Source organism: Cervus elaphus, chromosome 12 (assembly GCF_910594005.1).
Source record: "Cervus elaphus chromosome 12, mCerEla1.1, whole genome shotgun sequence".
NCBI classification, from domain to species: Eukaryota; Metazoa; Chordata; class Mammalia; order Artiodactyla; family Cervidae; genus Cervus; species Cervus elaphus.
In genome coordinates this window covers 87,519,391-87,540,210 of record NC_057826.1, presented here as the reverse complement: position 1 = coordinate 87,540,210, position 20,820 = coordinate 87,519,391, and the positions used below count along the sequence as shown (strand labels likewise).

The window sequence follows — 20,820 nt, the reverse complement described above, 5'->3', positions numbered from 1 at the left end:
GAAAAGAACAGACAATGGGAGAGAAAAAAAAAACATGAATATAGGGCTGAGAAACAAGCAGTTCCATCTGATTTAAGAATATGCACAATGAGCCAAGCATTGCTAAGTTGGCAGCCAGATCAGAAAGGAATGTGAATGCCACTACCTTAGATTATGGACAGGCAGCTGTGGTGAAAACTATCACAATAGTTTAGGTTAAGTATCAGATGTAAATATTTTAGGCTTTGTGGATTACATGGTCTCTGTTGTAACTGCTCAATTTTGCCACTGAAGCAGGAGAGCAGCCATAGATATGTAAATGAATGAGAGAGATTCTGTAATAAAACTTAACAATAAAACTATATTTACAAAACAAGCAGTGGGTTGATTTGGCCTGCAGGCCATTGTTAGCTGACCTCTGATCTAACTGACCTGCTTTCTGAGAAATCTGTATGCAGGTCAAGAAGCAACAGTTAGAACCAGACGTAGAACAACAAATTGGTTCCAAATTGGGAAAGGAGTATGTAAAGGCTGTATATTGTCACCCTGCTTATTTAACTTATATGCAGAGTACATCACGTGAAATGCCAGGCTGGATGAAGCACAAGCTGGAATCAAGATTACTGGGAGAAATACCAATAACCTCAGATATGCCAGATGATACCACCCTTATGCCAGAAAGCAAAGAGGAACTGAAGAGCCTCTTGATGAACGTGAAAGAGGAGAGTGAAAAAGTTGGCTTAAAACTTGACATTCAAAAAACAAAGATCATGGCATTCAGTCCCATCACTTCATGGCAAAGAGATGGGGAAACAATGCAAACAGTGACAGACTTTATTGTCTTGGGGCTCCAAAATCACTGCAGATGGTGACTTGCAGCCATGAAATTAAAAGATGCTTGCTCCTTGGAAGAAAATCTATGACCAACATAGACAGCATATTAAAAAACAGAGACATTACTTTGCCAGCAAAGGTCCATCTAGGTCAAAGCTATAGTTGTTCCAGTAGTCATGTATGGATGTGAGAGTTGGACTATAAAGAAAGCTGAGCAGTGAAGAATTGATGCTTTTGAACTGTGGTGTTGGAAAGGACTCTTGAGAGTCCCTTAGACTGCAAGGAGATCAAATCAGTCAATCCTAAGGAAATCAGTCCTGAATATTCATTGGAAGGGCTGATGCTGAAGCTGAAGCTTCAATATTTTGGCCACCTGATGTGAAGAACTGACTTACTGGAAAAGACCCTGATGCTGGCAAAGATGCAGGAAGGAGGAGAAGGGGATGACAGAGGATGAGATGGTTGGATGGCATCTCCAACTCAATGGACATGGGTTTGGGTGAACTCTGGGAGTTGGTGATGGACAGAGAAGCCTGGCGTGCTGCCAGGCTTGGGGTCACAAAGAGTTGGACATGACTGAACAACTGAACTGAACTGAATTGATCTAAGTGAAAGGTAAAGAAACCCAGTACAAGGCAAGAGCCCTGAGAATCAAAGGACAGAATGAATGTAGGAATGCTGCAGAGAGAACAGGTAAAGGGGGTGAGGAATCTCTTTTTACACACACACACACACACCCAGGTTCTCTTCCAGTTACTGTCCTATTTCTGTCCTCTTGTGGTCAAACTCGTCATTTTCATTTCCTCATCTCTAATTCATTCCTCAGCCTGTCTCCTGGCTAATCATTTGCCAAAACTGATTCTAACAAAGCCACCAAGAACCTGTCAAGATCAAATGACTCTTGATTCATAGTGTCCTCTTCTTTCTTCTTGGTTTCTATTCTTCCCTAAAACTATTTAATCATTTAAAATACTCACTCTTTAATCATTTAAAATACTCATTCTACAGTCTTTTTCAGATTAAGTCCTCAAGGTGCTAATCCTCCTATGGCTCTTCCTTCAAAGACCTTCACATGATTTTACAACTTTTTTTTTTCAAATCATAAACACATCTCCAGGGAGGACTGTTTTTTCTCCAGTAGGGCATCCCTTGTGGCTCAGCTGGTAAAGAATATGCCTGCAATGCGGGAGACCTGGGTTTGATCCTTGGGGTCAGAAGATCGCCTGGAGAAGAGAAAGGCTACCCACTCCAGTATCCTGGCCTGGAGAATTCCCTGGACTGTATAGAGTTGGACACGACTGAGGGACTTTCACTTTTACTCTTCCCCTGGGTTGCAGAGGAGTTTCTACAGAGCCATTACACTAGCTTCTGGAGGATGCACCATGGGTTTCGTGGCTTCAGCTTCAGTGTTTACACTGTTTGGTTAGGGAATGGGCAGGGTTGAGCCACGCGGTGCAGGAAGTGGGCTTCCACGTTTCACAAGAGACGTTAAGGTTTTTTATATGTAAACAGTAGGTAGAAACAAGGAATAGAATTGTTTTTGTCATCCTCTCACTGACAGGGTAGACCTTCCACACTCCCTGCTTTACGCAAGCGATTTCAGTTCAGTCTTGTCTCCTGTTCCTGTGTGACCTTTAAAAATCCCAGCCCCTGGAACCTAGCTCAAGAGTTGGCAAACTGGTTGGCTGTGTGTTTCTGAGTTAAGAATGGTTTTTTATATTTTAAATGGTTTATGTATTATGCTATGATGCCAGAGTTTAGTAGTTATGACAAAAACCATAATTACCTATAAAATGTAAAATATTTATTATATATGGCCCTTTGCTGGAAAAGTTTGCTGACCCTTGGCCTAGCTTCTAGGGCCTATATTCCATCAAAATCTCTAGGCTTCATTGGCAAAAGGTATCTTTCAAACCTTAACTGACATGCACGTACATGTGTGTAAGACACTGTAGGCCATGACTTATATGTGCTCGTGTAAGAGACATTGTACTTCCTTCTTGAGTCTCTTTATTCTCGTGACTTCTGTGACATCCTTTTTCTTGTACCTTTTCTCTTACTTGCCTCTTCCTTCTCATTTTCCTTTCCTGATGCCGTTTCCACTGCCTCTAGTAGTTGGTCCTTTCTAGGGGTCTGGTCCTTTTCCCCTAATGGATATACTTTCCTGAAGCTAGGGCTTCTTCAAGTGTGGTTATTGACCTAGATTGTAATCAATTAGGTAATATTAAAACTGCAAGTTCTTGATCTTGAATCCAGATTACTAAATCAGAATCTCTGTAGGTGGGGACCAGGAAACAGAATTTTAAAACAAGTTCTCCAGGTTTCCTTTTGTATAACAAAACTCAAATTTGTCAACTATTGCCCTAGCAATCTCCCTCATTCTCACCATTTTAAAGATCACTGATATGTTTATAACTAAAAATTGTATTTTCAACGCTGTCCTCTCTCCTGAACTCCAGATTCTTACAGGAATTGTCTATAGGTACCTTCACCTAAATCTCACAGGCATAAACATGCACAAGAGAAGTTCTTCCCAAATCTACTATTCTGTTTCAATTATCAGTACCACCTTTTACCCTGCAGCCCCAGTCAGAAACCTGGGATCATTCTCAACTCTTCTGTTTCCTTTATTCTGGTATCTAAATACTGCTGTTTCCACCTTTGAAATATCTTTGCATGGATTGCATCCTCTCTATTCCCAGCCACTGGCCTTGTTCTGCATCTCATCTTGACATCTCCAGGACTGTCACAGGAGACTTCTAACAGCAAGATGCCCATACCTTTTCAAATCCACACTCCACAGAGTTTTCTTTCTAAATGCAAAATTTATGATCTCTCACTTGGATTTCAGCCACATTACACAACTCCAGAAGGTACCAGTACTTAGAATACATAGTCACCTAACTGGTATCTCCACTGTTCTCATCATAGCCAGAAGGATCTGATCATATTACTCTCCTTCAGTGGCTTCCCTGTATCTGTAGAATAAAGTCTCAGATGAGGCCTGCCTGCCATCCCACTGCCAACCTCTAACCTACCATCTGGCCTTCCCACCCCCACCCTCCCACTTTGTCGTCCAGCTTCTTTCTTTTCTAGGGGTGCTCTATTTGGAGCAAATTTCTCTTTTTCTTCAAAACTCAGTAATGGTATTTCTCCTCTGTGGAGATATGCCCAAGTCCTCGAGGAAGAGCTGACCATCCCCTACTTCAGGCCGACCCTGATCTCATGCCAGTTTAGGTTTATTATTCCACTTTCGACTAGTCTTTGAGTAACTTTTGCTGACTCTTTTAGCCTGCAGACCTGGCACAGAATAGGCTACTTGGTAGATGTTCCTAAAATTGAAATGGGCCCAAATGAGTCCAGGGAGACGCTACAGCTGGAGCCTGAGTGCCTAGGAGTACAAAGGCCTCAATCAGGAGTAGAAAAATCAGAAGAAGAAATGGTTTATGGGGGACAGGGAGAGATGGGGGAGGGAGAGATGATGGTTTCTGCCACAAACATGCCAATTTGAGGACTGTGACAGAATATCCAGGTGGAGAGGTCCAAGTGGGAACCTGGAAATACAGGTGCAAGATTCAGGAAGAGATCAAGCAGGACGAAGAGTTAGAGATATGTTGAGAGTCTGAAGCCAAAACAGCTGATGAAATAAACAAGGGAGAATAATAACCCAAAAGTAGAATGCAAAGACCACCATCCTGGGAAATCATAAAGCAAGGGGAAGAAAAGACAGGATGACAAGAGAAAAAAGTTGCCAAGGAAAAAGATAAGCACCAGGTGAATGCAATGTGAGGAAAACTAAGGGAAAACAGTTTCAAGAAGGAATGGGATTAAATTATCTAAGAATGTCTAGGGGTACCCGAGTTAAAAATAGTACACTACTAGAAAAAAAAAAAAATAGTACACTAAAGAAAGTTTGTCTCCCCTGAGCTGTAATGTTAAAAGTCCAAACATTAAACTCTCCTGGGGCGCTCCATGTACACATCCAGCATCAGGAACCACAGGGCACTCATAAGGGAAATCACGTGCTCTCTGACTCACAGAGAGAGCCGTTCAGAACAGCAGAGAGAAAACAAAGTCAGGATAAATAAAATCTGATCTGAGGTATACCTGAAATTGGACCCAGCTGCACCATTTTCCCTAGCCACGGGAGAGGTTCTGGGCCAGGCTCAAAGAGAGACATCATGAGGTTTGATTTCTTCTTGCTGTCAGCTTGAGAGTAGAGCATCCCATGCCATTCAGGCCTAGATGGGGAGAAGACGAACGGTCAGAACAACTTTAAGCCTGGGACTGTCAAGTTAAATAACTCTACCCTGTGTTTTTCTCTCGAGAGTCACGGCTTTCAGCTTTGAAATTAGGTGCATTATTTTTATTAAAGCCAAATCCTAAACCTACAAATGAACACTACTGCCCCCTAATAGTAGCATTCCTTGGAGATATGTATTACTATTTAGTTATATAGATATGGAAATCAAAAACAGTCTTATAAGAGAAAAAGAGAATCACAAGGGCAGCAGATAGCTGCAGGTATGGTGAGGAGTAAGAGCTGTGACCTATAGGTCTCTTCAGCCACCTCCGAATCATTCACATGCCGAATACCACACAGAGAAGCCCTTCTAACGTAGTCTGCAAAGCCATCACCCAGCTCTGTTCACACTTCTCAAAGGGCATCAGGTGATTCCTGTATTCACAGTCAGTACAAGTAACTTGAGTACCAAAATCTAGCACACCAATACCTAATAAGAATTGCATTTGTCTTTCTGGATCAGCTAATTTTAACTCAAGCAGAAATGGAGCCGTGCTTCCTCTAGGTATTCTTAACAACTCTTGATCTTCTCTACCCTGGTTGATGGCCAGAGGATGACCAGTCACCTCTTCTCTAATAAACAGGTATTCTTGAAAAGGAAGCAGCGGTTCTGCAGATTTTCAGACTATATCCAAAGTCAAAGCTAGAAGGGTATTCCTTATAGAGAAGGAATATAGCACAGTGATTATGAGCATGGGCTATAGAGTCACAACGTATGGATAAAAATCCTGACTCTTTCATTCAATATCTGTGTGACCTTGAGCAAGTACCATGACTTGCTCTCTAAGTCTCAGTTTCCTCGTCTAAGGCAGTGTTATGAGGGATTAAATGAGTTAACATATGTAAAGTGCCTAGAGGTGCACATGGTAAAATGTTCAATATTACCAGCATCTGTTTTCATTTTATAGCTGAGGAGTCTATGCATACTGCCTAAGATCCTATAACAAGTTGGCAGCAGTGCTTTAACTGACTCCAGGTTTCCTAGAGGACAGAAAAGAGGAAAACTGAGAAGAGATATAATATAAAGGCAAAATAAGGATCTACTGTATAGCACAGGGAACTCTGCTTAATGTTATGAGGCAGCCTGGATGGGAGGGGAGTTTGGGGGAGAACGGATACATGTATATGTATGGCTGAGTTCCTCTGTTGTTCACCTGAAACTACCACAACATTGTTAATCAGCTTACTCCAATACAAAATAAAAAGTAAAAAAAAAAAAAAAAAAATCAATGTAAAAAATACTTTATTAGGGAGGCAACATATGTATACACCTATGAGTGACTCATGTTGATGAATTATCCTCCAATTAAAAATAAATTAAAAAAAATAAAAAATGCTCATCATCATCTAAAAAATATAAAGGCAATATAATTAAAAGACTCACTCTGTACTTATTCTAGTGGATGCTTTAAAGAGAAGTGTAGACGGTGACAGTAGGTGGGAAGGATACGGCAGGAAGAGAAAAAGAGTGATGAGACCCTTTCTATTCTTTCAGAAAAATCTGGGAAATACTTCAGTTTGTAAATTGATTCTCCCTTTCACGCAACAAAAGGTAAAAAAGTTTCTCACCCTAACTGAACTATCGCCACCATTCCTTCCACTTTTAGGCTGCCATGCAGCAGGACACAGAAGTTGGGTATTTTGCCAGCAATCTGATTGGCTGAATTTTCATCTTCATTGTCATCAGTTATACCAGTACCCACCTCATCACCTTCTGTGAAAAGAGACAGAAAACCAGTCAGACTGATGTTAGCTAGAAAAAGCCCAAGCCCCAATTGCACTCTTGGCTGCTTCTAACCTTGGAAGGAGCATACACAAAATTATAAAGGAATATTGTAACAAGGAAGAAAAACTCATATTCTAGTTTTCCTATGTCCACATAAAAATCAGTTTTCACATGTTATATGAATTCCATTTATAGGAAACATCCAGAATAAGCAAATCTATACAGATAGAAAGGATATCAGTAGTTACCTGAAGCTAAGAGAGATGGAAGGTTAGGGATTGATAGCTAAAAGGTTTCTTTTTGAGGTAGTGAAAATTCTAAAATTCTGAATAAAAAACTGTGGTTATGGTTGTGTAACTCTGTAAATACACTAAATACTACTGAATTGTACACTTTAAATGAGTGAAGTATATGGTATATGAATTATATTTCAGCAAAACTGTTACATGAAAGATCAGCTTTCCATAGTTTCTACTAGAACACTAAGCTAGATGCTCTCTGGGAATTTTAGGCACCACTGAAGCAGAAATAGAGTTTCAGAGATGTCAAGAGTGTTCTCAACTGACAGCCTTCAGGCAGCAAGTGGATGGGATACCCCAAAGAACAGTGACTACTCCATAAGCCTCTTGACCTGCTTCTCCAACTCCAGGTTCTCTCATATACTCTGCCGACAGATGAATGCATCTTCCTCCAAGTAACTTCCTTCTGGAACTATCTGTTTACTCAAGCTGATTCAAAGACTTTCTAATTCAATAGAAAGAATCTGCCTGGCTTGATATTCAATAGCCCTTACAACACAGCTCCATTTCGCCTTCCCATACTTTTCTTTCCACTGTTCTCCTATATGAACTCTTTATTTTGCCCACTTTCTTTCCTGGCAATTTATATGGGTGTGCAGAATTCCCCCAGGACCTTAGAAATAAGGGAAACCTGGTTGTTATCCAATATCAAGAACAATAAGGTAAAGTATAAACACAATGATCACAACCAGTCATCTGCGAGAACATATCAAAGATTTTGTCTATGTGATGGACGATTATGGAATACCCAAAATGCCAAGTGAAATAACCGTGAGTAAATGGAATGTGATCATAACTCAGTAGGGGGAAACCTGATTGACTGTATACATTTCTTGGAGAAAGCTGGTGAACATGAAGGAGATGGTCAGCCTAAAACAGAGAAAAGAGAAGTTTAAAGTGCTAGAGACTAACATTCTCCGGAGAGATGCTGAATTCAGGAGCTGTAACTATAGTTACTGGAGAAGTATATTCTGAAGTAATGTGGCCTCACAAGGGCCTGGATCCATTCATTCATTCAACAGTATTTGCTGAGTATGTGCTATGTGCTAAGCGCCAGTAGAGAACAGGTGCAGTGTCTCCTGCTACAAAGCTACATTCCACATTCATCAGGCAACCTTCTAAGAGCTAATTTGGTTTCCCCAGCATGATCCCACAGGGAAAGACAGAGCCCAGGAAGAGGAACTAAGCGAGCATTCTCATCTCTAAAGAGGACTTCCACTGTAAATTAACAAGCAGCACACAATAAATATGTGTCAAATGCCTTCCACAGTTATAAAGCAGCAGAATTAGTTTTTAATATATTAGGCAACATTCAATTTTTAAAAAAATCCAATCCAGTAAATACTGCTTTCCCCAAAACTCTTCAAAATGGGCTATTCTACTATCCAACATTTAAGAATAACTTTAGGTAATAAGATACTTCATATGTATCACTGGAATAAGAAGAGAACTCACCTTTGTTAAGTGCTATAGGTAGGACCAGATGTCTGGACAGAACTGGGGGACTTGAAATATCTGCTATATCAATAAATCCCACTATTTCCAAATCTGAAAAGAAGGAATCAACATAGAATTAATTTGTTACAAACAATAAACGTTGGAGATGATGTGGAAAGAAGGAAACCCTCCTACATTGTTGGTGGGAATGTAAATTGGTACAGCCACTATGGAGAACAGTATGGAAGTTCCTCAAAAACTAAAAACAGAGCTAGCACATGACCCAGCAACCCCAATCCTGGGCATATATCTGGAGAAAACCACAATTTGAAAGGTTGCATGCACCGTGATGTTCACTGCAGCACTACTTAGCCAGGACATGGAAATGTCCATTGACAGAGGAATGGATAAAGAAGATGTGGTACAGAAACGAAATGGAATATTACTCAGCCATAAAAGGAATGGAATAATGCCATCTGTAGCAATATGGATGGACCTAGAGACTGTTACACAGACTGAAGTAAGTCAGAAAGAGAAAGACAAATATCACAGAATGTTGCTCATATGTGGAATCTAGAAAAATGTCATAGATGAACTTACTTGCAAGCAGAAATAGAGTCACAGATGTACTAAACACACGTATGATTACCAAAGCGGGAGTGGGGGTGGGACGGGCTGGGGGACCGGGACTGACACACACATACACTGAGACTATGCAAACCAGAGAACTAGTGATAGGCCGCTGTATAGCAGAGGGAACTCTATCAGTGCTCCGTGGTGACCTAATGGAGAGGAAACAAAACCGCGGAGTGTGTGTGTGCGCGTATATATATATCTGATTCACTGTGCTGTAAAGCGGAAACTAACACAGCATCATAAAGCAATTACACTCCAGGAAAAATTAAAAGGTGAATTAATTCGTCTTATGGGAAAGTACATTATTTTCTATGTACTAGATTTCATAAACACTATGTCTTTAGTTGGGGAATTAAAATATGATGACTAGGAAGGTTATTAGAAATTTTTCTGAATGATTCTAGCACTTTGCATTTCAAGTAACTAAGAAAATAAGGATATCTGTCTAATTAATGGACTTAAGTTTTATGATAAATCAGCTAAACTTTTTATGAGGCTAGGTCCCCAGCCAAGGCAAAAGCTTAATGGTTGTCTGTCTGTATAGTAAAGGGATGTTCTGGTCACCAGGGGGCGTCATACACAAATATTTCCACATCAACTGAAAGCAGCCTGTATTTGGAGAGTAAGGCTATTGCATTAAAAATGTTTTCCCTGAGAGAAAGAAACACATTTTCTACAAAACCAGGACTGCAGTCTACATATGACAATGATTTCCTTGCTTTATAGAAACTGTATTAAAGACCAAAAGTATTTTTGAAAATTTAAAATCAGTAAAAAAGAAAAAAGTTGAAACCCAAAGTACACTCTAAAAGTTTCTTTCTGATTACATAGCTATTAGTATAAAAACTTAGAAAACACTAAAAACTGTAAATAAGAAAAACAAAGTCACTCATTATTTTTTGTTGGAAGAAGCCTTCATATTTTACTCATTCTCAAAACAATTTTTTAAAAAAGTCAGGATCATGGTGAGTATACCATACTTCTTATACTGAATAATCAGGAAACCTGATTCTCTGGACTTTTAGTGTCATTACCTTTTTTAGCTGATTAACAAATGAATTAGCGTAAGCGGTTATATATATTTTTTCATTTGAGTAGAAAAAGGCTAGTTTTAAAGTGGTTTAAATATAAGCTTTAACAAAAATCCTGGACTAAAAGTTTATATAACTTAGTCCATTAAATAAGACAATTATCCTTATTTTCTTAGTGACTTAAAATGCAAAGTATTAGAGTCATTCAGAGAAATTTCCAATAACCTTCTCAGTCATCATATTTGATTTCCCCACCTAAACACTGTGCTTGTGAAATCTGATACATAGAAAGTGCTTCTTGGAAGAAAACATCTATTCAAAGTTACTCATCCAAAAAAAGATGGGAGTCTAACTGGTTTGAAAGCAACAAAACATTTGGTACATTGCTGTCTAGTTGCAATGAAAGAGACGGATGCCAAAAAAAAAAAAAAAAAGAGACGGATGTCCTACTTTCAGACATCTGGGCAGAAAATAAGAGCCCAGAAAATAAAAGAGCTTGTGCACAGCCTTTCCCTCAAAAACTCCTTGAAATCTATACATTTAAAGAATGAAATGAATCTCTAGTTGTATTTAATTTTAATCATTTGGTGACTGAACAGCTACCTGGTGAATGTCTACTGAGCATGAGACACTATGCCAGGGACAGAGGGAGAAATGGTGACTAAAATAGTTGATGGTTCAACATGTACCCACCACTCAAGGAGTCCATCTGCCAATATGAGACAATTCTCTTCTCTACTACCCTAGTTACTTTAGATTCTTGGCTTTGCCAATCTAACCTAAGTATAGCACTGGCAACATGAGCCAGATAGAAGTCACGTACATTGCTTTCATTTAGTCATAATACAAGCAGCAGGATGAGAGGGGTACAGTAGATCAGAGTTGAGACCTGAGAGACCACTTTTCACCTAGATTCCACTCACCCAGCCAATAAGAACTAGAGGAAGTGACTTGTCCAGGGTCACAAGGAAGACGCACACAGACAAGTCTAGAAGCTAGCTCTTCATATATGACCTTAATAATGATGCTAGTCAGTCTTACTATCTCTGTTAAAGAACTACCTCAAGGATTTCAATGATAGTGAATTTCGCTCTGGTTTCCAACTCTAGTAATTTGTGGTTATAATCATCTAGGATTGGAGATTAACTCATGATCTCACTATGGAAGACCACTTATATGCCAACCTTTAGGCAATGCACCCTCCCATCCAAAGTATACTGAGTATATATTTCTCTTCAGCCCTCCTGAAGAGAGGAGAGGAAAATCAGGAGTTAGAAGAAAGTAAGGATAACAGAAGTACTAAGGTGGAAGTTTAAAAAAAAAAAAAGTTACCTGTATTAATGACTTTAGGGATAGGATCAATTTCCTCATCTATTACAAAAGGTTCTGGCCTGGGGAAGACTTGCACGTCGGCGGTGAGGTGGCCGCACTTGAGAACAGCATGGAACGGTGTATATGCCAGATCTATCAGCTTTCTAGAATATGATGATTATTTGTTATAGGAAGAGCAGTATGACACATGTACTTTTTTCCAAGTAACTTTTTTTTTAAGATGTCAAGTGTGTTTTCCCTTCAAGTTTATTCCAAAGCTATGATCTGACCATTCATGAATCAGAACAAAATCTGATATTTTTGGTGAGGAAATTTCAATTCTGAAAAGCCCAAAACACAAGTTCATCTTTGAAATTGCTATCAATGTAAGGAAATCGGTACCTATAGGCATTATAGATTTAGATATGCTTAATTTAAAAGGGAGTGAACTTTTAAAAGTCACTATTATCAGTCATAATATCTGAAAAAATGTGCAACTTGGGGAAAATGAAATGACACAATTAGAAATAGTAAACTAGATATTATTGTTTCCTATTAAATTATAATAATAGATTGTAAGAAGGCAAAAAAGTTCAATGTGTATACTCACCCAAACATAGACTGTACATTTTTCAAGCACAGGGGACCATCAATAGTAAAAATCTGCCCTTCACCATTGTTTAAATCTATAAGACGTTCAAGGCAATCCAAGGAATCAGTGCTCTGAAGCTAGAAAGCAAAACGACCCTTTTAAAGTGGCGTAAAATGAGACATTATTATCAACACACCAAGGTCACATAAGGGAGATGATTTTTTTTTTAATCAATGTGAGAAGGAAAACAATTTTGATTCAAAGTTACCAAAGAGGAATGTTACAGAAAACTATACCAGTAGAGCTATTTCATTTCAAGTAGTTTTACAATGATTCAGATGTGACTGCAGCTGGTATTCACAGACCATCTTCCATTCCAAATGTTTCTAACATCTTTTGGTTAAAAACCATCATTATCTACATTTTACAGATAGAAAAACTGAGATGAAGAAAAATCTAATAACTTTCCAAGCTAAATGGGAAAGTCAGGAAGTGGAGTTTAATAAAACATTCATCAGAGTTGTGTTACTTTACAAAAAAAAAAGCATACTTCTGTCAACATTCCTAGTGTAATGGATGTAAAGAATTCCTAACTGAGGGAAACACTGAACACCAAAAAGAACATTTTGACTCTTCAGCATGTGAAGGATCTTTGTGGGAAGTAGGATGGATAAAAACTCCTTCTGTGTCTCTTGAGATGGGGCAACACTGTGCTTTCAGAGAGCTTTTGAGACAGAAAGTCTTTTCAAATATGATTAGTAATCAGTCTCAGCTGAAACAATGCAGGTTGATGTGATAGTACAGGCATACCTCATTTATTGAGTTTCATAGATACTGCCTTTTTGAAGGTTTGTGGCAAACCGGTGTCAAGCAATTTTATTGGCCCCATCTCTCCAACAGCATTTACTCACTTGTCTCTGTGTCACATTCTGGTAATTCTCCCAATATTTCAAACCCTCCACAAGCAAAAAGATTACAACTCGCTGAAGGCTCAGATGATGGTTAGCATTCTTTGGCAATAAAATATTTTAAAAATAAGGTATGTAGATTTTTTTTAGACTTAGTGCTATTGTACACTTATCAGACTAAAGTAAACAACTTTTATATGCACTGGGAAAGCAAGAAGTTAAGGCAGATCGCTTTATTGTGATTCCCACTTCACTGCAATTCCCACTTTATTGTGGTGGTCTGAAATATCCTGCAGTATCTTTGAGGCATGCCTGTATACGTAATGCAATATTAGTGGAATATACTAAAAATTAAACTGAGTCCCAGAACATATCTAGTCAAACTAAAAAGAACTTAGTACAAAGCATTACCTCCTCCAGATTCGCCATGCACATGATGTACAACTTAGATGGAAAAGGAAAAGGTAGTGGAAACCTGTTGCTCTCGCTGCGTTGGTTGTGAGTAGCCAAGGAGTGCCTCAGAGACCCTCTACCGATGCCAAGACAGCCATCTGTCACCAGAACAACCTGTTTGCGAAGAGTGAGAGGAGCTTTGTCCATGAAATAACATATTTATTTAAGGCAGTCTCATTTGGCAATGTTTTCATTTCTCCCGAATTGCATTTGCACTGAAAAATGTACCTCTGCAGGGACACAAGCAAAGATGTGAATAAATCTCAACAACATTTTGTCAAGTGAAAGATGACAGACACATTGTATGATTCTATACATACATATATGTGAAGTTCTAGAACAGGTAAAACAAAACTAAGATAAATCAAATAGGGAATGTAGGGTGATACTGTACAGTAGTATGTAGGAAGGGGCATGATGAAACTGTAGGGTAATGGAAATGTTCTATATCTTAACTGGAAGAGCAGTTACATAGGTGTATACATTTGTTAAAACTCTATAAAAAAAAAACTCAATAAATGTACACTTAAGATCTATGCATTTTACTATATTTTACCTAATTAAACCTTTAGAGAAAAGCACCTACCTGTAAACACTTAAAACAAGGACAAAACCACTCATAACCAATTCTTACTTAACTGTATTAAAACTAGAATCCTACTTCTCAGACAAGGAGTTGGCACCTAAGGCGCTGCTGTCAAAAATGGCATAAGGATTTATGTGTGTCCCTAGGAGGTACCAGCACAGAAGTCTGAAGACTGATTCATGACACTTTGTTTTCAAAGATGACAAACTTTACCTACCTCTGGTCAACTAAAATGACAACTGCTTTAAACATGTGTTTATAAACACGTATTTATTTACCATGTATAGATAAAACTTTTAAAATGCATTATTTAAAAACAAATATTTATTTATTGGCTGCACTGGGTCTTTGTTGCTTTGTGGGCTTTCTCTAGTTGTGGCGAGCAGGGACTTCTCTTGTTGCAGGGCACAGGTTCTAGGTGTGAGTGCTTCAGTAGTTGTGGCACATGGGCCTGGCCAATGGCATGTGGGATCTTCCTGGACCAGGGATTGAACCTGTGTCCCCTGCACTGGCAGGTGAATTCTTATCCACTGTACTATCAGTGTGTATGTGTGCTCAGTCGTGTTAGACTCTGTGACCCATGGACTGTAACCTGCCAGGTTCCTCTGTCCATGCAGTTTTCCAGGCAAGAACACTGTAGCGGGTTGCCATTCCTTCTTCCACGGGATCTTTCAGACCTAGGCATTGAACCCGCATCTCTTATGTCTCCTACATTGGCAGGTGGATTCTTTACCAACTGCACCACCTGGGAAGTCCTGAAATGCATTCTTAATCAACTTATAATTTTTAAAAGACTTCAGAACATACTAACAATAGAGATTAGTCACAGATCATTTTCATTTTTCTCATTGCTTCCAAGTGATCCTGTGCAGGGTGGACTTTGCAAGCAATCCAGAGGAGGATTGTTTTTGCTCTCTAACCTAGTCTAGTAACTTGACAATAACAGGCCAGTAAGGCAGTATTAGGTGGTTGTACCATGTGAAGTGCCAAGATTCACATGTGCATGCATGCGTATTCACTTATGTCTGACTCTTTACGACACCAAGGATGGTAGCCTGCCAAGCTCCCCTGTCCATGGGATTCTCCAGGCAAGAATACTTAAGTGAGTTGCCATTTCCTCCTCCAGGGGATCGTCCCCACCCAGGGATCGAACCCAGGTCTTCTGCACTGGCAGGAAGATTCTTTACCACTGAGCCACCTGGGAAGCCCGTCAAGACTGGCACTTACTTCTAAAGCCCAAGGACGCTTAATAGAGGTCCCCTGGAGAGATGTCATCTCTTAGGAAGGCAGGCAAGGCATATCCCTCTTCCAGGTACCAACAGCTGCTACCTAATGATTTACTTCTGCCACTAGCTTTTTCAGATGCTGTGTGATAATGAAATATTTTTTGTAATGTCCAAATGAAACAGACTTTACTCAGCTAATGAAGACAGAGTCCAGCTTTCTAAAAACCTGGCTAAAAATATTCCATATTAAAACAAATCCATTTGATAGTAACTGATTATAAAAACAATCGCTAATAACTTCCACTGTGTTTTGGACCTGGTTCACCCCAAAACTCACCAAGCAAGTCTAAGTAGATCCAGGCCCAGCTCCTTGCCCTCAGGGTACAGTATATCTCAAATTCAGATTCCTCCTTTTTGCAAAGGAAGAAGCAAACACTAAAAGGCAGAAGTCTGCGTGGTGCACAAGGTCTGGCTCGGACATCCTTTCTGAGCTTCTTCAAACACTGAAGAAGTAGCAAATGAAACTGTGTTACCTGCTCGCTTTCCGTTCGGAGGGTAGTAACCACAAAACTTTACTTTTCATTATAGTTAGGAAGTTAGACAGTCTGTAATGTACCAAATAATGTTTACGAAGTAAGGTGCCAAAGATTTTTATTTCTGAAAAGAAATAAAACGTTATTTATTGGCTTTTTTTTTTTTTAGCAAGTGTCCACTAAAGTGATCTGATTTTTAACCTTATTGTAGCAGCTCAGGGTCTTCACTAACTCATGACTTCGTACTCTATAAACAGGATGGTTTTACAGTAAGAAAAGAGAAAAAGCTTAAAAAAAAGGCTGGGTTTACTGAGATACAATTTACACGCAATAATATTCACCCTTATTTGTATATAGTTCTATGAGTTCCAACAAGTGCATTCAGCCATGTAACCACTTTTACAATCAAGATACAGAACAGTTCCATCACTTCTCATACTCCTTCATGCTTTACTTAGGTCAATCGCTAATCTTTCCAATTGTAGCTTGGGGTAGACTGTAGGCAGCTACAATCTTATATTTATTTAAAAAACAAATATCATTGATGCTACTGACACTACTGAGGAATTCTGTATTTGACACTATAGTAAAAAATCATATACGATGGTCCACTGACTATTTCTGTAAGCAAAGTTTACTGGAACAGAGCCACACTCATTTATTTACTTATTATCTATGGCTGTTTCTGTGCTACAACAGAGCTAAGGAGCTGCCACAGACCTGCAAAGGCTAAAATACAGAAAGTTTCCTGACTCCTGTTGTAGACTATTATGATTTTCCTTGTAGCAACTTTACTGCTGTCTCCTTTAAAATAAACCACTTCTCAAAGTACCTCTTTATGGCAAATGTTCAACTGCTACAACTCTGCTCTGATTTGTTGCTAACGTAGACCTATCGTGGACTCAAAGGAAAGGGCAACCGATTTTATGACATTGACACACCTCACTTTTTAGATGAGTCAATAGTTGAGAAGATTAAACGTGTGCTGAATAAATGCTACACTGGAATAATGCAGACAGACTACACTGTACAGATGTTTACAACTCTATCACTCAGAATTATAATCACCCCTTTCAGAGAGTGTTCTAAAATTCCACTGTGAGCCCTCTGTATTTTATACAAATAACAGCAGTTTTCAATAAGCCAATTTACTAGGAGGATGCTTTTCTTAAGGCATAATTGCACTGCTTTCTGAGTATACTGGTATTGATTTGGTATCTTCTTTTAAAAAGATAGCAACAACATATATGATTGTTTGTGGAAATTACAAAGCATGCTGTGTCAGAGCCTGAAGAAAACTGAAGCACCTCAGCGGTTAATGCTTTTAACTTAGGGCAAAGAAAAAGAATTAATCTTTTACCTGACAAGGAATTGCACCACCCCATTCTTGCTGAACGATATTGCAAACACCAACTAATGCAGACTCCAAGCAGGTTTTATCATAATCATCCATATTACTTAATGCTTCCTGATTGAATGAAAGATAAAATTGTTCATTATTCTTTAATGTTTTAGTTTGTTACTAGAAAAAAACAAACTGTTCGAAGCATGAATGTCACACAGGGGACATTGCATTTCCAAGAGCCCAAAGTACACTTTCTTAAAGAAAATTGGTAAAACAGACTTCTTCAACTGTAAAGGATGATAAAAAAGAGCTTCCCTTTATTTTGTCCTCTCATCAGGTGAGACTGAAGAGCCCATTAAGTTTATATCTTTGTAAGTGAGCTTGACAGAATAGTTAAAATGAAAAATGTTTAAGCACATCACAAAAATAATGCAAAATTTACTGAATACTATCACCATCTTAGGCATTTTACATGCATTTAATCATGATAACATCCTATAAGGTATAGATGATTAACCTATTTTTAAACTAAGGAAACTAAGGTACAAAATGATTAGGTAACTTTCCCAGGTCTTATGCCCAAGTGGCAGAATCTAGATCTGAACCCAGTCAGTCAGACTCTACGACTCCTGGTCTTAATCATCACTCTGCACTATCTATATAGCAACTCTTTACATTTCAAACTACTAAACATCCAAGGTCTTTAGTTTACTTCCTTATAAGAAATCCAGTACAATTAAAAAAAAAAAAACCTTGAGTCACTTTTAAAAAAAGTGAGATAAGTGATTTAACAAAATTTTATTACTTATATTTAAAAAGCAAACTACACTGATCCTGAATTAATTATTAAATTGTTCATTTTAATTCCACAAACACTGACTGCTGCTCCCTATCCACAAGGAACTGAGTGAGGCATTGTTGGAAATATTGATAATTTAGATGTTGCCAGAAAGTAAATTCTTTGGCATATCACAGACAAACCTTTGGAAGATAACACCAATCAATCAAAGTTTTAAAATGAGGATTTCTTGGCATCTGTAAATCAGAGGCTATTTGTTGGGGGAGGAAATATACTCCTGAATTACTCTAGAATGAAGGCTTTTGTAAGGAAGGGCTATTTCTCATCTCAAGTTTATAGAAAAGTAGAAAATAGTAGTGTGGAATAAAGATCCTGAACCTTAGGGAACAGGGCACTACATCCTGAGATGTTCCCCTCCCAGAGAGAATTTCAGAAAACCAAGAGAGGTTACTATGGCAACAACTCACAGCTCTAACTCAGAGCTCTACCAAAGGCTGAGGGCCTACTGGTTATAATCCTTGTTTTATAGTTATATTCAGAATAGTATACTCAGAGACTTATCATTAAGCAATTCCAATTATAAATATTCAGTGCAGTACAATAACACTGTTTTCCTTCCTATAAATTTGGGCCCTGTACATATAATAACTCATTCCTTTTAGTACCTGTAGGGTGTTATAATCTCTTGTGAAGGGAACCATCAACTCCCAGAGGGATGAAAAAACCACCAGAGCTGTAAACTCAAGCTTGTAATTTGTGGCCATATGCTCAAACAGCATCGTCAAACCATGGGCTGCCAGGTGCTTGCGCTGGTATTCCTCAGACCCCTCGACAGACACAGGTCGGGTCATGGAAAGAGATACGTCCATTACCACCACTGTAGGCATGATGAAAGCGATCCTGGGAGTCCCAATCCGAATGCAAACAGAAAGCTATAGATAGAGAAATGCTGCAGAAAACAGACATAATTAGGTCTTTCATGTCATGGAAAAAAATGTTTTTTTCATCCTGTGTGTGTGTGTGTGTGTGTGTGTGTGTGTGTCAGTCGCTCAGTCATGTCTGACTATTTGCAACTTTGTGGACCTGTGAGGCTCCTCTGTCCGTGGAATTCTCCAGGCAATAATACTGGAGTGGGTTGCCAATCCCTTCTCCAGGGGATCTTCCCAATACAGGGATCGAACTTGGGTCTCCTGTGTTGCAGGCAGATTCTTTACTTTTCATCATAATTTTAACCAAACTTGCTGGAAATAAGTGAAGGCAAGTCCCGTTAAGTTGAGGTAAGGGCAAATCTGCAGGGACGTCAGTGTGAGGGAAGCAAGCAGCTTTGCTGCTCTAGGTCCTCTCTATGAGGACCAGTCCCAAGAATCACCCACTAAATGGCCACAAATCAAGGACCATCTTAAGTTATCTCTAGTAAAAATAAAATAAAACAAAATATTAAATTCAAGTAGACCCTGAGTTGAAAATATTCAAATGTCATACAACTTAAAATAACAAACATTCCTACATGACCTCTCCAACACTTAATTTACTAAAGAACATTTCTAGAACATTTCTAGTTGTCTTGTGGTGTTTTTTGACAATCAACCGTTTTTGGGGGCACCATCACTATCCTACTCAATACAGCAGTATTTGGGCAAGTGTTTGCTGAATTATCTTGTTGCTTGATGTCCTCATTAAAAAAACTGAATGCAAAATATACAGTGAAAGGGCTAGTAAAGTTATAGTCCAAACTAGACAAAGCTGGACATCATTAAGCATGACAAAAGCAAACAACTGCCTCAGCAGTACTCACTACAGACACACCAGCAACGGTGTTTTAAATACGAAGGAAAAGAACAAAATTAAAGAATATGTATGACAGGGGGCTTCCCTAGTGGTTCTAGTGTTAAACGATCCTCCTGCCAATGCAGGGGGCCATGGGTTTGATCCCTGGTCTGGGAAGATTCCACATGCCCATGGGCAACTAAGCCTATGCGCTGCAGCTGCTGAGCCCATTGCAACTAGAGAAAGCCCGAGTACTGCAACGAAGACCCGGGACAGTCAAAAATAAATAAATAAAATAAATAATAGTAAAAAGGGATATGTATGACAGCTGGCATTATCTCATGAAACTGTATGAAAGTCAAAATGGAAAAGACACAGATAAAACAAAAAGCTCTTTAAAATTATGAATTGAGAATCAGTATGAAGAAAACATTTCTGTGCTCAGAAAAAAGTTTACAGATATATAGACCTGCTGTTGCTGCCGCTACTCTATTATTAAGAAAACTAGTCTAGTCACACAGTGAAATATCATACAGTATAAATGACATAAATAGTCATTAGTATAAATAGTATAAATAGTATAAATATCATAAATGACACACATCAATATCAGAAATATTTATATAAAGTATCAGCAACTGAGAAATGCAGGTCATAGGACTATATTTATACACTGATTACAACTTCATAAAAACCGTATTGCATATATTTAATTAGAGAAGTCTCAAGATGGACATAAATAAGTTAGAAATTTAATCTTCACTAATTTCTTTCTTGGAACTTACTTCAAAACACTGAGTGTTTTAGTACCGTGTCCAACTGCAAATATGTGATATTCTCAAATTCTATTTGTAAAAAGGCTGTTGGGAATTCAGGACTTTAGGGCTCACAGAAACAATGTTATACAGGGGGATCAGGGGCTCAGATTAAGTAGAAAAAGCCTTTTTACCACATAATGGCCTAGATACATTTCAAATACAGTAATGACTCATGTATTCAATACCAATAAAGACTAAAAGAGATTACTCCTTCAGACTCAGAATTCCAAAATGTTT

General features: G+C 38.6%; 1 protein-coding gene across 3 annotated transcripts in view; it reads right to left on the bottom strand.

Moving 5' to 3' along the window:
- INTS14 (integrator complex subunit 14) overlaps nt 1-20,820 on the bottom strand; it is a 32,260-nt gene that overhangs the window by 8,810 nt on the left and 2,630 nt on the right. For 2 of the 3 annotated variants that reach the window (XM_043919884.1, XM_043919883.1), the window contains exons 2-9: nt 18,664-18,947; nt 17,215-17,322; nt 13,468-13,623; nt 12,167-12,285; nt 11,578-11,720; nt 8,597-8,689; nt 6,686-6,830; nt 4,921-5,054 (exon numbers count right to left, since the gene is read on the bottom strand). In XM_043919884.1, coding sequence (XP_043775819.1) covers nt 4,921-5,054; nt 6,686-6,830; nt 8,597-8,689; nt 11,578-11,720; nt 12,167-12,285; nt 13,468-13,623; nt 17,215-17,322; nt 18,664-18,885 — 1,120 coding nt within the window. In that variant the 5' untranslated portion in view covers nt 18,886-18,947. The remainder of the gene's footprint in view (nt 1-4,920; nt 5,055-6,685; nt 6,831-8,596; nt 8,690-11,577; nt 11,721-12,166; nt 12,286-13,467; nt 13,624-17,214; nt 17,323-18,663; nt 18,948-20,820) is intronic. The other variant, XM_043919885.1, reaches the window with a different exon arrangement.